General features: G+C 34.9%; 1 protein-coding gene across 12 annotated transcripts in view; it reads right to left on the bottom strand.

The window, feature by feature from the left end:
• Positions 1–1,696: 1,696 nt before the first annotated feature.
• ESRRG (estrogen related receptor gamma) overlaps positions 1,697–13,643 on the bottom strand; it is a 643,046-nt gene continuing 631,099 nt past the window's right edge. For all 12 annotated transcript variants that reach the window (XM_050780447.1, XM_050780458.1, XM_050780479.1 and 9 more), the window contains one exon: positions 1,697–5,669. In XM_050780447.1, the coding sequence (XP_050636404.1) occupies positions 5,425–5,669 (245 nt within the window). In that variant the 3' untranslated portion in view covers positions 1,697–5,424. The remainder of the gene's footprint in view (positions 5,670–13,643) is intronic.

The following is a 13,643-nucleotide window of genomic DNA, read 5'->3' as shown; positions in this document are numbered from 1 at the left end:
ATTTTTCATGTGTTTTGTGGAGGTCAAAACAATCAAAGTGCCTTTCATTGGTTTGGTAAGGAAAAAAAGGTTAAGTATTTTTGTCTTGTTATTGAAAAGAAACCCTAACAAAAATGTAGAACCAATATTAAAAAGTTCATTATTTTTGGTTTATTTGATAAAAGTATAAAACTTTAAAGCAAGTGTTTCTCCATCTCATTTTCATATTGGAATCACCTGGAGATCTTTTGGAAGCATTCCAAAACCCAGGCCACATCTTGGATCAATGAAACCACAATCTCTGCAGGTGGGACATGAGGATCAGGAATTTTGACACTCCCCAGGTGATTTCAATATGCAGACAAATTTGGGGACCACTGGCTTAAAAATAAATTGCTTATAAACAACTGATGAAAATAAAACTGATCCCTTAAAACAAATATATAATGCATTTGTCAGAGGTACTTGTTGTTTATATATTGAGAAACAATGTGCTGAAATGTCAAAATCCTACTTCATTTCCTTTTACACCTGAGGCATCAATGATAAATATGTCAGCACCAGAAAAGTTGTCCTGTAAGAATTCTAAATTATAAAAACAGCAGGACAGTTCTAACAGGAATTCTTAAAAGTGTGTGTGTGTGTGTTTGTGCCTAACATATTTTACAATGAGGACCTCGTTGGAAGATTACAGACACGATTTTTCCTTTTAGGTTTGTATCTTGCATTGTTTCAGTCCCATCCAAGCACTTAAAAAATATCAAAAGTAAAACATGTCAGATTTTATGTTGAACTGTTGCCACTCAAAGGACATTAAAATATATTTTAAAAAAGACAATACTGAGCTATCTTGTTTGCTAGTGCATCTTAGTCATTTAGGTAATCCCGTGCCCCTAAAAGCAATTCAGTTTAGTGGCCTTTGTGTCATCAGCTTGCTTCTCTAGAGAACCAACCACCTCTGAAAGGTGAGAAATACGGTGGGCAAACACAATGACAAAATACCCTCAAGATGGGCAGAGAAGCCAAGAAAGCACATATTAGCACTTTGGTGATGGCTCCAGGAGGGTCCAGTGGAAGCTACAACTTGACCCTGAGCAGCAAGGCTATAACCTCTCTGAGTGTAAAAGGCAAGAGGAGGCCATTTGCTGTCAGCAGTGCTGTTTAACCCTCTCGAATTCGAAGACAGCTCCCCCTCCTAATTCACACCAATCTCTAAGCTCTGCTTGTTGACTTCCCATTCAGGAAATGTGGTCAGCAACTCCACTGCTGCTCCACACAGCCTGCAGCTTGCCGATGAGCTCAGAGCAAGCGCATGATTTAATTGTTGATAGAGGGAAATAATGGGTATCTCTAGCAGGTTTTAATATGATCTTAAAATAGGGGGAGAGTTTTCTGTTATGACATTGACATAGAGGCGATGATTTTGAGTAATGCAGGATGATGTGGAGATGCTTTAAGATTAAATAAGAGCTATATAAAGGCTTGTCAGAATGAATTCTAATGTGCCATGAGACACTTTGCATACTCTTAAATATGCAAAATGTCTCTTGGCACCCTAGAATTCATTCTGACAAGCCTTTATATAGCACTCATTTAAACTCTGACTTTATTTTTAGGGAACAGGTACTCAGAGATACTCTTTGAATGGAAGCAACAAAGGGCAGTGTTTGTCAATTTGGTTCTTTAGTGGGGAAAAAAAAGAAACACAATACAAAAGAGCAGTCAAAAGTGGAAGCTTGTTTAATATTGCTCTACCATCATCCTGAAAGGCATAATAATTTGAGTTACACATCTGAACTGATTGGAGTTACAGAATCATATCTCCTTTTTGCATTTAACAATATATACAATATAAAATAAATACATTTACACAAATGGACATTTGCTGGAGCACACAGTATGGTACACATCACAAAAATATACAATTGATTGCTTTACAGATGTGGAGCCCATCTACAGCTATAGACATGGTTTTATTATTATTATTATTATTATTTTTACTACTGGCTATAATGCAACTCCTGGATTATTAGAAGCAGTTTAAATTTTTTGTCCTTTTACGATCTTTGCACATAAGACTGCCATAAAATGTTTTCCTAGGCAGGTAAACAGAGACGCTTAAATAATTAAAATACAATCACCAACACCCATTTTCTCTTCTATAAGAAAAATAGCAGTTTTAAATTTTTTATATCTTTTATGTTATCATTTAAATGCAAAATAGTGGAATAAATACAACAATCTGATCTGATTGAAACACAAGTGCAACTACAAGGAGTCACACAATCATATTGCTTTAAATAAGAACGAACCTAAAAGAAGCAAAATTAAAATTAAAATCATATGGCTAAAACATACACCTTTATAACTTTCCAAAACTTCACATTAAGTAAATGGTCTTGCTTGAAACTTGAAAAGACTTCCCTCTAGTGAGGTTTAAGATGAGCAATTACCCTAAAGCCCGTGCAGTTCTTTTTAAATCTACGTTTTAGTTGTATTTCCTATTTTTGAGATACTTACTCTTTTGAAATGCCGAGAGTTACACTGAAAACTACAAAATTGTATCTCGTTCTTTGAACATATCTCCATCTCAGGTTTTCAGTTGGTTGGCTCTTACTTCTGAAGCCCAAGTACTTCAATGTGATACAGTGAAAACAATGTATATATTGTATATATTTTATTTATATATAGTGTAGTTGAATAGTAGCAACTTAAACCCTGCACAAACTTTCTGGAAAATAATCTTTTTAAACACTTACATATATAAATAATCTTATAGAATCAGCACCTTTTTTCCCAGGAGTTGTATTTTCTGTTGTTATTTTTAAAGGGATGTGCCAATTTCTGAACTCCTATCACAGCTATAAATTTCAAGTTATTGACCATCTGAATGAATTGCTAATGATGATTTATCTAGAATCACACTACAGTCACTTCTCTACTGAGAAACCACAATCTACAATATAGTCCCATATAGCTAATGATAGATACACAGTATTCCTAGCACTGGGTTGATGTTTCATCAACCCAAGGTATTTTGTTTAAAGCACACAAAGTAGCAATAGTTTTGGAAACGAATCTGCACCAAAAAGTTTTGCAACAACACAGAGCGAGTTAATAACAACATCTGAGAGATGATTGAGCAAAAGCCATATATACAGCATTTAAAAATTAGACTTATCTATATTCTTGAAATATTCAAAGTTTTATTTCTAAGCTATACATTGGTATTCTATAATAAACCATTAGAGAAATTATTCCTTGTTTTGAAAATATTATTATGATTTTGATGTGTATCTGTTCATAATGAATACTTGTTTGGAGTTTCAATCTCTTAATTAATTATTAGGAAGAACCTTATTACTGGTAAGGAATAGAATATACTACTGTAGTCTCCTGAGGAATTGTACATCCAATATTGTCTCTAATTCTACCCTGTGTCTAAAAGCACACACCACAAGAATCCAAACACCACAAGAACAAGACAACAGTCTTTGAATGCAACATAAAATTCAGAAAAGCACAGCAAACATGAAACATTGAAAAGCTGAACTACATTTCTTTTGTTTGTTAGGATTACAATTTTAATTACATCTGTGTACATAGAATAAGACTGTTCACATAGTACAGGGAGCAGCTACTAACACTGGTCCATTGGTATAGCATTTGATGGAGGTTACTGTTTATTGGTTATTCAGCGACTGTAGATTTTGGGGCATCTAATTGATTTCTTCATTAGATTACACCTCTTAACAGTCTGGAACCTGACTGACTTTCATGCTGTGACAATACTGGTTGAAAAGCACATATATTGGCTTAGCTCTTGGTAAAAACTGCAGATTAATTTAAACAAACATTCCTAAATGAATAAACTTATATGGATTAGGTTTTAGAATTTGGTCAGGCGTTTTCTGTCTTTGATGATTTTTTTTTTTTTTTTAATTCTGGCATTTGCCTTATTGCCTCTTAAATGAATACTGGCTCACAGCTCCTTCTGAGACAAGGTCTGTAACTTTGCAAACAGGCAGTATCACATTCCTAACCACCGTGGCAGCTAGAAATCATATGGCAACTGTACCTCCCAAGTAGAGAGGTGCACTCCTGATAATTCTACGGATCTATATCTCATGTGCAGTGCTTATATGTGTGACTACTCAGAGTCACTGTAGGTGTAATCTAATCCTTTGTGTCAGTGAACATTTAGGTAAACTGGAGCTCATGTTAAGAAACTGATGTTTGGGACCAGACTGGCACACAACATAAATTGCATCCGTGATAATATGCACCTTCCCTTCAACTATTGCTTGAGTAAGTTAAATTCCCATATTAATAAATGGCTGAAAAGTGGTAAAGCTGGTACAAAAAAATCTCCATTTGTAAGAAGAAACAAAACATTTTTAAAAATCTTCCTTCAGGATTCATTTGTCCTTCATTATTGTTCATAATTGTTCAAAGCCAGCACAAAATTGCAGTATTCTTATTTCTCTTTAGTATTGCATGAATGAATAAAGCTTAAACTATTCCCTGAAAAAGTTACATAGTAGCTAAACTAACAAATACCTGGAAGACTTGAAAAAACAATTAAGGAATCAAATGGCTGTAACTGATCTAGATGGAAAAGCAATGATAAGAAGCAGCCGATGCAACGTTGCTTAAGTTGTCTAATTAGAGGCTGCTCCCATGAAATCTAATACTGCACTCAGTCAATTCGTATATGTTGCACTGTACTTTTAGGTACGTTGGTTCTCTCTCTTTGATTCCTTAGTCACTGGGGACGGTATGGTTCACAATAAGTTCACTGGCATCCATATTATGGATCTCCATCCTTTGGCAGGGCTGGCTTCCATCTCTTTTCAGTTAGAGACCTCTTTTAAAAGTTCAGCAGCAGAAGGAAGAAAAAGAAAGATGGAAAGAAGATCAGAAGGAAAGGAAAGGGGAAAGGGCAAAGGGGAAAGGGAAAAAGGAAAAAAGGGAAGAAAGAGAAAGGAAAGGGGGAAGGAAGGATTTTTTTTTTTTTTTTTTTTTTTACAACTAAAGCTATTTAAAATTTAGAAAACAGGAGGAAGATGAGTAAAGAGAGGAACGAGAGCAGCAAAGAAAAGAAAGAAGGCAGGCAGGCAGATGGGAAGAAAATAAAGGAGAATGGGAACTAGGAATGAAAGAAGCAAAGAAATAAGGGAGGGGGAAAGAAGAAAGGGAGAAAAAATAAACAGGAAGAGAAATGTGGGAAGGAAGAGGAAAGAAGATGATGGAGACAGTAGAAAGAAACTCATCAGGAAGCTATGGAGGAATCTGAAAGCTGCTTCATAGTCTTGCTGCTAAATTGTCAGTGCAGTCTGTTGATTTTTGATGTTGTTAACTAAACTCTAAGTTTCTTTGACGTCACTCTTGGGTTTATTTTCCCTTTTTCAGCATGAAGGATGGGAAGGCCCAGGGAGCTTTTAGTCAGACCTTGGCCTCCAGCATTTCCAAAAAAAGTTTGTGCATGGGGACTTTGCCTTCTAGTTTGATGTTGTAGAAATGCTGCACGGCCTTGGTAGAGGTCTGCCTCAGCAGTGGCAGTGTCATCAGCATCTTGCCAGCTCGACGAGGGTCTTCCATGTGCTGGCCAGCTTCATAATCCTGCAGCGCCTCATGTAAGACATCCTGAAGCTTCTGAACGGCTTCAACATCTTCTATGTGCATGGAGTCTGTGCAATGAAGGAAAAGATATAAGTAATTATATTAATCATAACAAACCTATGTAGACTAGAGTTATAAAATTAGTTATTAAATTAATTATTATTATTTTTGAACTTCTCTAAGCTTGCAACTGTGATTTGTTCGGAGTCTCACATTTCTTCAGTCTCTATTTCTTTCTAAATTTCCCTACATAATGTTTAATACTAGCTTAGAAGATGGGAATTATTAGAAAAGATCTATGATTTAAAGTGTGTATTTTTCCTCCTCAGGCTGAGCAAGAGAAGGCTTTCTTTTAACAGATTACAGTCTTGACTATTTCTATTTTATTCATTGTCTCATCCAGGTTTATATTCATACACTCAACAAACAACCATGGAAGGCCATCTATTAAAAGTATTATCTTAGTGCTGTGTGGGGGAAGGTTGTTTAAAATTCCGATCTTGCCTGGAAAAGCCAGTATTTCCCAAAGAGGGGAAAAAATTGATGACTAAGTTCCTAAGAACTCCATGTGAATACACTGAATCTAGCACTATACAGAAATCACAATACATTATTTATCCTTTTAGGATGTTTAAAGTTGTAGTATCAGTTCATTAAAACGTCCTTACATAGTCTACTTCCCTGATGAAAAACAAATGGTGTCTTCAGATCACTGAGTTCTGAAATATTTTTCACATTTGTAAAGGTGAACTTTACCCTTAAATGAATAATTGGAACATCTAATTCCATCAAGCAAAGAAAGGGTTAACAAGGTTGCCAAATTATTCTTGTGAGAAATGTGAGATGTGGGGAAAAAATAAAAGTTACAGCTCCAGCTCTAAAGCAGACACTTAATTATATACAAGTTTGAATCATTTAGCACGTTTTATTGATTCTGATGACAGTTTATCTGTTAATTACACATAATGGAGTCTTTGGGGGATTCTTCATGTTTAATAATTCTAGTTCTCTGAGAATGCTGAGCTCTAAGATATATGTAGTTAGCCTAATCTTTCATACAATTCAAACATAGATCACATGAACAAAAAGAGAGAGGGAATGTAATTTAAAAGCAAGTGGCTAAACATATAATAAAAAAGAAATATGGCAAAATAATGAAAAGATAGATATAACCAGTAGCATGTCTTAAAATTTATTCGTATTTTGTTTAGGTTTTTTTTTTTTTTTTTTTTTTCCATTCACATTGTCATTTTGAATCATTCCACCACATCACTGGTGAATTGATCACTATTAACATTAGGTAGTTTAACGACATCTCTTTAAAAAAAAACTTTGAATAATCTGGAATAAAATTGCTTATAAGTATTTACTGCTCAAGACTCAATTTCTGCCTGGCAGAGCAAAAACAAGGAATTTTTCCAAAGTGGGAAATAATGTTGACAGTGTGCCCTGGAGCGGGATTCAAGTCACTCCCCAACATACGCCTAGCCTTTCCCTGTGGATTATTTCTAACCAGCTTCTCTCCAGTCTGGTTCCTCTCAGCATGGCAATCTTATCCACCTCCTATGGTGCTGTCTCTTAGAAACAAACACACATAATTTCTAAAGTTGTCTAAGGGTTGGTAATGTTAGGGACAGAAAAACATTCATAGAGATGATGGCAACATGCTCTGATATTCTTCCTCTCTCTCTATTTTTGCACTTAAGTGCTAACTGAAGGAAAAACAGGAGGTATGGGGAAACACCATGGTGAGTCTCTAGGTACACAAAAGACTGTAATAAGGACCTTGTGCATAAGGGAACAGAGACGAGTTGGATTTTCCCAACTTAGGCTGGGTCTAATAATTAGCTCTCTACATGAAAACAGAGTAAAAGATGGAGGGAGAAAATGGGAATTATACTCTGCAGTGACAAAACCAACTTGAAATAACTATTTTCCAACTAGACCAAAAACACATCAGAATAAAAATAATACATTTACCATTTATTAAGCACCTATTTCAGGTGAATGTGGCCTCATTTTACCTCCCCAAACCCTAGAAGCCAGGTGGCACTGGTAATATGTGTGAGACTCAGGTTTAAATTCAAGATGCTTCAAATTAATAATGCTGCTAGAATATAGAACACTAAATGTGCACTCCCTTAAAAAATGAGATGAATTTCCCTCTAAACACATCCTGTTCAAACTCCCATCTTCATCAGCCATCTTCTTTACAATATTCCTAATGAAGACATTGCCAGTCATATGAAAAATATGTAGAGTATTCTCCTTGATAAAAGACAAAACTAATTATTATTAATTTCTTCTTTAAGTTTTCCTAAATCTGTCTCCAAATTCTATCATTTGGTCCTGTTTCTAACTACTAGAACAATACAGGATAAATTTCCTTTTTCGACATGGCATATCTTTAAATGCTTGAAGTCAGCTACACAGTTACCTCGGCCCTACCCATAGTCTTGCCTTTCCCACTACTCTTGCCCAGCAGGAGATATATTATAGGATGTCATGGGAAATGAGGCAAGAACAAATAGCAGAGAGATATGCTCACAAACAGCAATTAAGACTTCAAACTATTCTTTAAAGGATGTGATTTAGCATGAGAGATTTAAAAATGATTTAATCAAATTACTGTGATAATTTAACTTCCCATTTACAGAAAAGATTCTAACTCATTTTAGCTTTACCCATTCTCGGATCTGCTAACACTTTAAATGCAAACTCACTAAATCTGAACTATTTAATTAGACAATGATTCAGCTGGCAGACTGCTGAAGAAAATATTAATCTCCATTAGGAATCCTAGTTCAAGTTCTGGATCTGTAGTTTTAATCTCTGTTTTGTTCTTTTGGTTAAATTTACACGTGACGCCAGGCTCAGTAGAACTGGCATTAATGTATATAATTATTTCATTTTCATTGTTCGTGCTGGTTTCTTTTTAACTGTGCTTTAAAGGAAATAGTTCTAGTATTTGTGCTAATGGGAACCAGCTAAACTTAATGGATATCATAAGTTTATGAACTAACTAGACAGGACAAGGCTACATATTAAAAACAATGGGTGAGTTCTTAAAAATCTTGGATACTGGGCCCAAGTCTAGATCTATTAAGTCAGAGACCAGAACTAGGATATCAGCATTGCTAAAGGTCTAGGTAGTTCTACGGCCAAGCCAGGATTGAGAACTACTGAATTAGACAATAAGACAAACAAATACTATTCCAAAATAATCAATATTTCAAAACATAACCAGAGTGTATATAACACACATATTATTGCCTATATATTAAGTCTAACACCTAATAATAAAACAGAACTTTATCATAACTTCCAATATTTTACTCTGTGAAAGGGATCCTAAAAAAATGTGTCTAGTTCAGATCATTTACTTTGGGAAGATAGCTAAATATCATCATCCTTACAGCTGCAAATTTAATAAGACTTAGAGCCACTGAAAAAGAAGATTTTATTTTTATATCTTCCCTAGAATAAAATATTTCCCTTATCTATGATAGAAAATATTAATCATTGTGTGCACAGACATAGCTAATCCAAAATACCTAAGTCTCGCTTGGGAACTTTCTTCAGGACTTTTAGACCATTCTTGGCAATACTTTCTCAAGGGTGCCAAATCTCATTTTGAATGTGGAATTGAATATTAGATACAGGCACAGTATATTCAGATTTGAGCCTAGTATATAACATAAACCAACAGTCCGTGTAAAACTTTTCTGTGAAACGCAGGACTTGATTTTCTTTGATGTTTGTAAACTGCCTACATAAAGATGGGTAGTAAGGGAAGGGCGAATGGGACTCTCTCCAATCATTGAATGAATGAAACAGAATGTGATGGACAGAATAGAGAAATGGAAAAAGGTCTATTTTCTAAAAGAGAATTTGTATCTTTAAATTTCCATATGCAATATATATGGCACCTAACAGAGTGGTTCTTTGGGTAGCAATTGACTAGGGTACTGAGGAACACTGGTTGATTACCATTTGAAATTGACTCTAAATTAACAGATATAGTAGAATTTTTTAAGCCTTTCCAAATGTTCACATAAAAACAACAACAACAACAACAACAACAACAAAAACAGCAACTGCATGGCAAAACTAAAAACTCAGGGACATTTACAGAAAAACAAGGTGACAGGGTATTCCCAAAATATACATAAATTCACACACACACACACACACACACACACACACACACACAATGAGGTCTATGTGTCTCTGCATCCCCAGATCTGTACTTATGTAGACAGACGATGTTGGCCTAGGAAGAATGGCCAACCCTGGAAGGCGTCTCAAGTGCCCAGGTTGTAATCTGATTCTAGGCTTCAACCAGAAAATATTTAAAATGAACATGGAATATTTTGTCACACCAAATAGAAAGGATATTATCTAGAACTACTAGGTATTCAAAAAGATTTCAGAAGCCAACCCGAAGAGGTTCCCACTGACAAAAATGGGACAATTTTAACTTCAAAAAGGATTATAATTGAGACTGATTGAAATCCATTAAATATGTTTGAATACTTGTGTTTATAATATTTTTTCAATAGGACACCAATTATCTACTCTGAAAGCTGGTAAATAAAGAGAAATAAGAAAGAACTTATACTACTCTTCCTAAACAAATTGTATCGCTGGTAACCAAATAAGAGATAAGAGAAAGCATTACTTTATACATATCCCACCTACTGAATGAAAAAAGAAAAGAAAAATGACAAAATCACAAATCACTATTTTTCAACCCCCAGTGATTAATAAATTTAGGTAATGAATGTCAACAGTTGCTAACATCACAAAAAGAGAAACAAACATTATGTATCTTGCAATGAACACTACATCACTTATAGGTGCCATAGGGATAAAACCTGAGTCTGATTAAGTCTCCAGATCCAGTTGCCAATTTGCACAAAATGCAACAGGCAGAAAAAACATGATGAACTTCTCCAAGACTATGCAATCTTCAAAATCCAGACAGTGGAAAACCCTGTAGGTCAAATGCCCTGGCATCTTTAACTAATAAATTGTAGAAAAAATAAAATGAAGGAGGAACTTTGGAGTACTGACTTAAAAATTCATCCATTTTTTTATGGGTAAATGAGCAAGACTAAATTGTAGTAGCTAAGTATACACATTTATTAAAAAAAAAACTATAATAAAAGGAAGTGATGACTATAAAACTCAGGATAGGATAGTGATTACTTTTGCGGGAAGGGAAGGGGCTGAGATAGGAACAAGACACTTGAAGGGCTTTCAGGGGTTACATTACAAGTTTTATTCTTGATCTTGCTCATGTACTCATTGTGGTAGGCTGAAAAATGGCCCTGAAGATATTCAGGTCCTAATCTGTAGTACCTGTGAATGTTACCTGCTATGGCAAAATGAACTTTGTAGATGTGATTAAGGTAAGGATCTTGATACGGGAGATTATCCTAGATTATTCAGGTGGGCACTCAATGAAAGCAGTGTCCTTAGAAGCAAAGGAAGAAGAAGGCAATGTTACCACTGAAGCAAAATGCTACTCCTGGCTTTAAAGATGGAGGAGGGTGCCCTGAGCCAAGGAATTCAGCCCTAGGAACTGGGAAAGGCCATGGAAATGGATTCTTCCCTAAAGTCTCCAGAGGGAGTGAAACCCTGGTCATACATTGTCTTACACCTAGTGAAACTGATCGACATTTGACATCCAGAACTGTAAGAGAATAAACACGTGTCATTTAAAGCCATCAAGTTATGGTCATTTGTTAATGTAGCATAAGAAACTCATACACTCATTAAGGTCTATATTTCTGTGTGTTTTCTTTTGCATTAAAATGATATAGATAAAAAGAGAGAGAGAAAGAAATTTCTGATGGAATGGTCTCTTCTAGAAAGTAACGAATCAAGCAGAATTCTATGGCGGCTGTAGAAACAGGTGGCAGAAATATCAAGGAAGCCTTTCACATATCAAGTAGGGAGCCGAATCAAAAAAAAAAAAAATGTTTAGGTTTCTTCCAACCCAGAAACCTTATGATTTTAATATTGAAAATAGTAATAATAATTCTGATTTTTCTGCTTAACCATGGTGACAATAAATAGAACTTTCCATTTCAGAGCTCCCCATTAAGATACTTTTAGTTTTTTTAGAAGGCCTGTTTTCCTCATTTCTTGCTGTGGCTAAACAGCTAACTTTCTTTGACATTTACACCAGCCACACAAATCACTCTGACTCTATTTATATAAAATATTGAACCACAGAAAACCTCCGTGGCCGTGATTGTAGTTTCTTTCCTTCAGGCTCCTTACAAGTCCCAAATTACTGTTTAAATTGTTATGTTTACCTTGCAATATGGGATTTACCTGCTAGATCTTTTCTATTTTTCTATAATTACTTAAGGCCTTCTGTCTCTCTCTCCATATCTTATACTTTTCCAGGGGGTTTCTAACTCTTTTTGCCAAAAGTCATAAGGACAATTACAGTACACTGGGTAAGTTAATGTTGATATCAGTTTGGTTGGTGAAGAGTTCAACATTTCACAACATCATAGATGATCTGCACCATGCTAATGACCTTTCGTAACAGAGCTCATTATCTTAAAATATATAGATGAAAACAATGTTATGCTATAGTCATTTCCTGGAAATAAGCAACTGCAGAGTATTTTATGTGCTTACTGCCCAGATAATAAGCACATATTACCCAGGTATTTACTCAGGTAAATATCTTTGGAAGGCCAAAGCTATCTTCAGCAAATATTTCCGATACCATGCCAAGACACAGTGATCATTGAACATGGAAAAAAACATTTAAGAGTCAGCTTTTATGTTTTTACCTAAAAGTTGCAATACTGTAATATGTTTAAAATTTAAGGGTTGTATTAAATTTAAAAAGCTCACTTCCAAAATATATTATTCTAAATAGAATTAAAATAATTCAGTGAAGACAGACTTGAGTAAAAACCAATGAAAAGTAAACTAGGAGATGGAAGGTTATAATTTTGATTTCTTATTTACCTGATAGTATTACTTATGGTTTGTTCTGGGTAAAAATCAGGAACAAGGTTCTACCTGCCACACAAAGCTTACATATATTCATTTCTCATAAAACGTTATAATTTCTTGGTAAGCATTTCATGTCCAATTTTGTTTGTTACTTTCTTGGGTAGTTTTATAGTCTTCTAACTCCTAGAAGATGGCAAGATAAAGGAAGTGGGCATGACATTATCAATCAAATTAAAACTACTAACTTGGGCTCCCAGATGTGAAATTATAATGGGTAAAGTCTTCTGCATTAATCCTTTTAAAAACATGTATATAATTATTTGTGGAATAGAAATAGGACCTTCTGCCTCATAATAGCCATGCACGATTATCAGCTTTCTTCACATACTTGTAAAATGATATTGGACATGTCTACTGCACAGGTATGTTGTGGAAATCAAATAAGATTCCCTAGAAGAAGCTTAAAAAAGGAAATATCTACAGAAAGATTCTGAAAAAGGATATTCTCTTGACCAGCAGCTAAAACTCTCTCCAGAATATCAAATCAACTAATTTAGCCAAAATTTTGTAAAATTGACTAAGGCCTAGTTTTACTTTACACACATAACCCCCCCCCCCCCCCCCCGCTGCCCCCACACACACAACATTCACACACACATGCACCTATATATATATACATGTATAAAACCAAACTGGCCACCTTTACTTAAAAGTAATAAATCTAAAATTTGTAGGCCATTTAAGGGATAGTAGACATTACTTAATTCACCTGCCTTCTTTTACAGATGAGAAAACAGTTATGTATTTAAGCGACATATTATCAAAGGAGGTGAAATTTGGAATTAGAGAGTAGAAAACATTCCTCTTTTTAGGTAAAATGTGTATATATAATACAATATGATATGCATGCTATATATGCATGGATGTGTGTATACATATGTGTATATATATGTGTGTGTGTGTATATATATCCTAAACAGAAGGTATTACTATTTAATCGGGGGGCTACTAGGAAAACCATATCTAAAAAGGTTCCCCTAATGGAGTGGTAATGA

This window comes from Macaca thibetana, chromosome 1 (genome assembly GCF_024542745.1).
Source record: "Macaca thibetana thibetana isolate TM-01 chromosome 1, ASM2454274v1, whole genome shotgun sequence".
In the NCBI taxonomy this organism is placed as follows: Eukaryota; Metazoa; Chordata; class Mammalia; order Primates; family Cercopithecidae; genus Macaca; species Macaca thibetana.
Note: the sequence above shows the minus strand (reverse complement) of the source record. Positions and strands in the feature narration are given on the sequence as shown.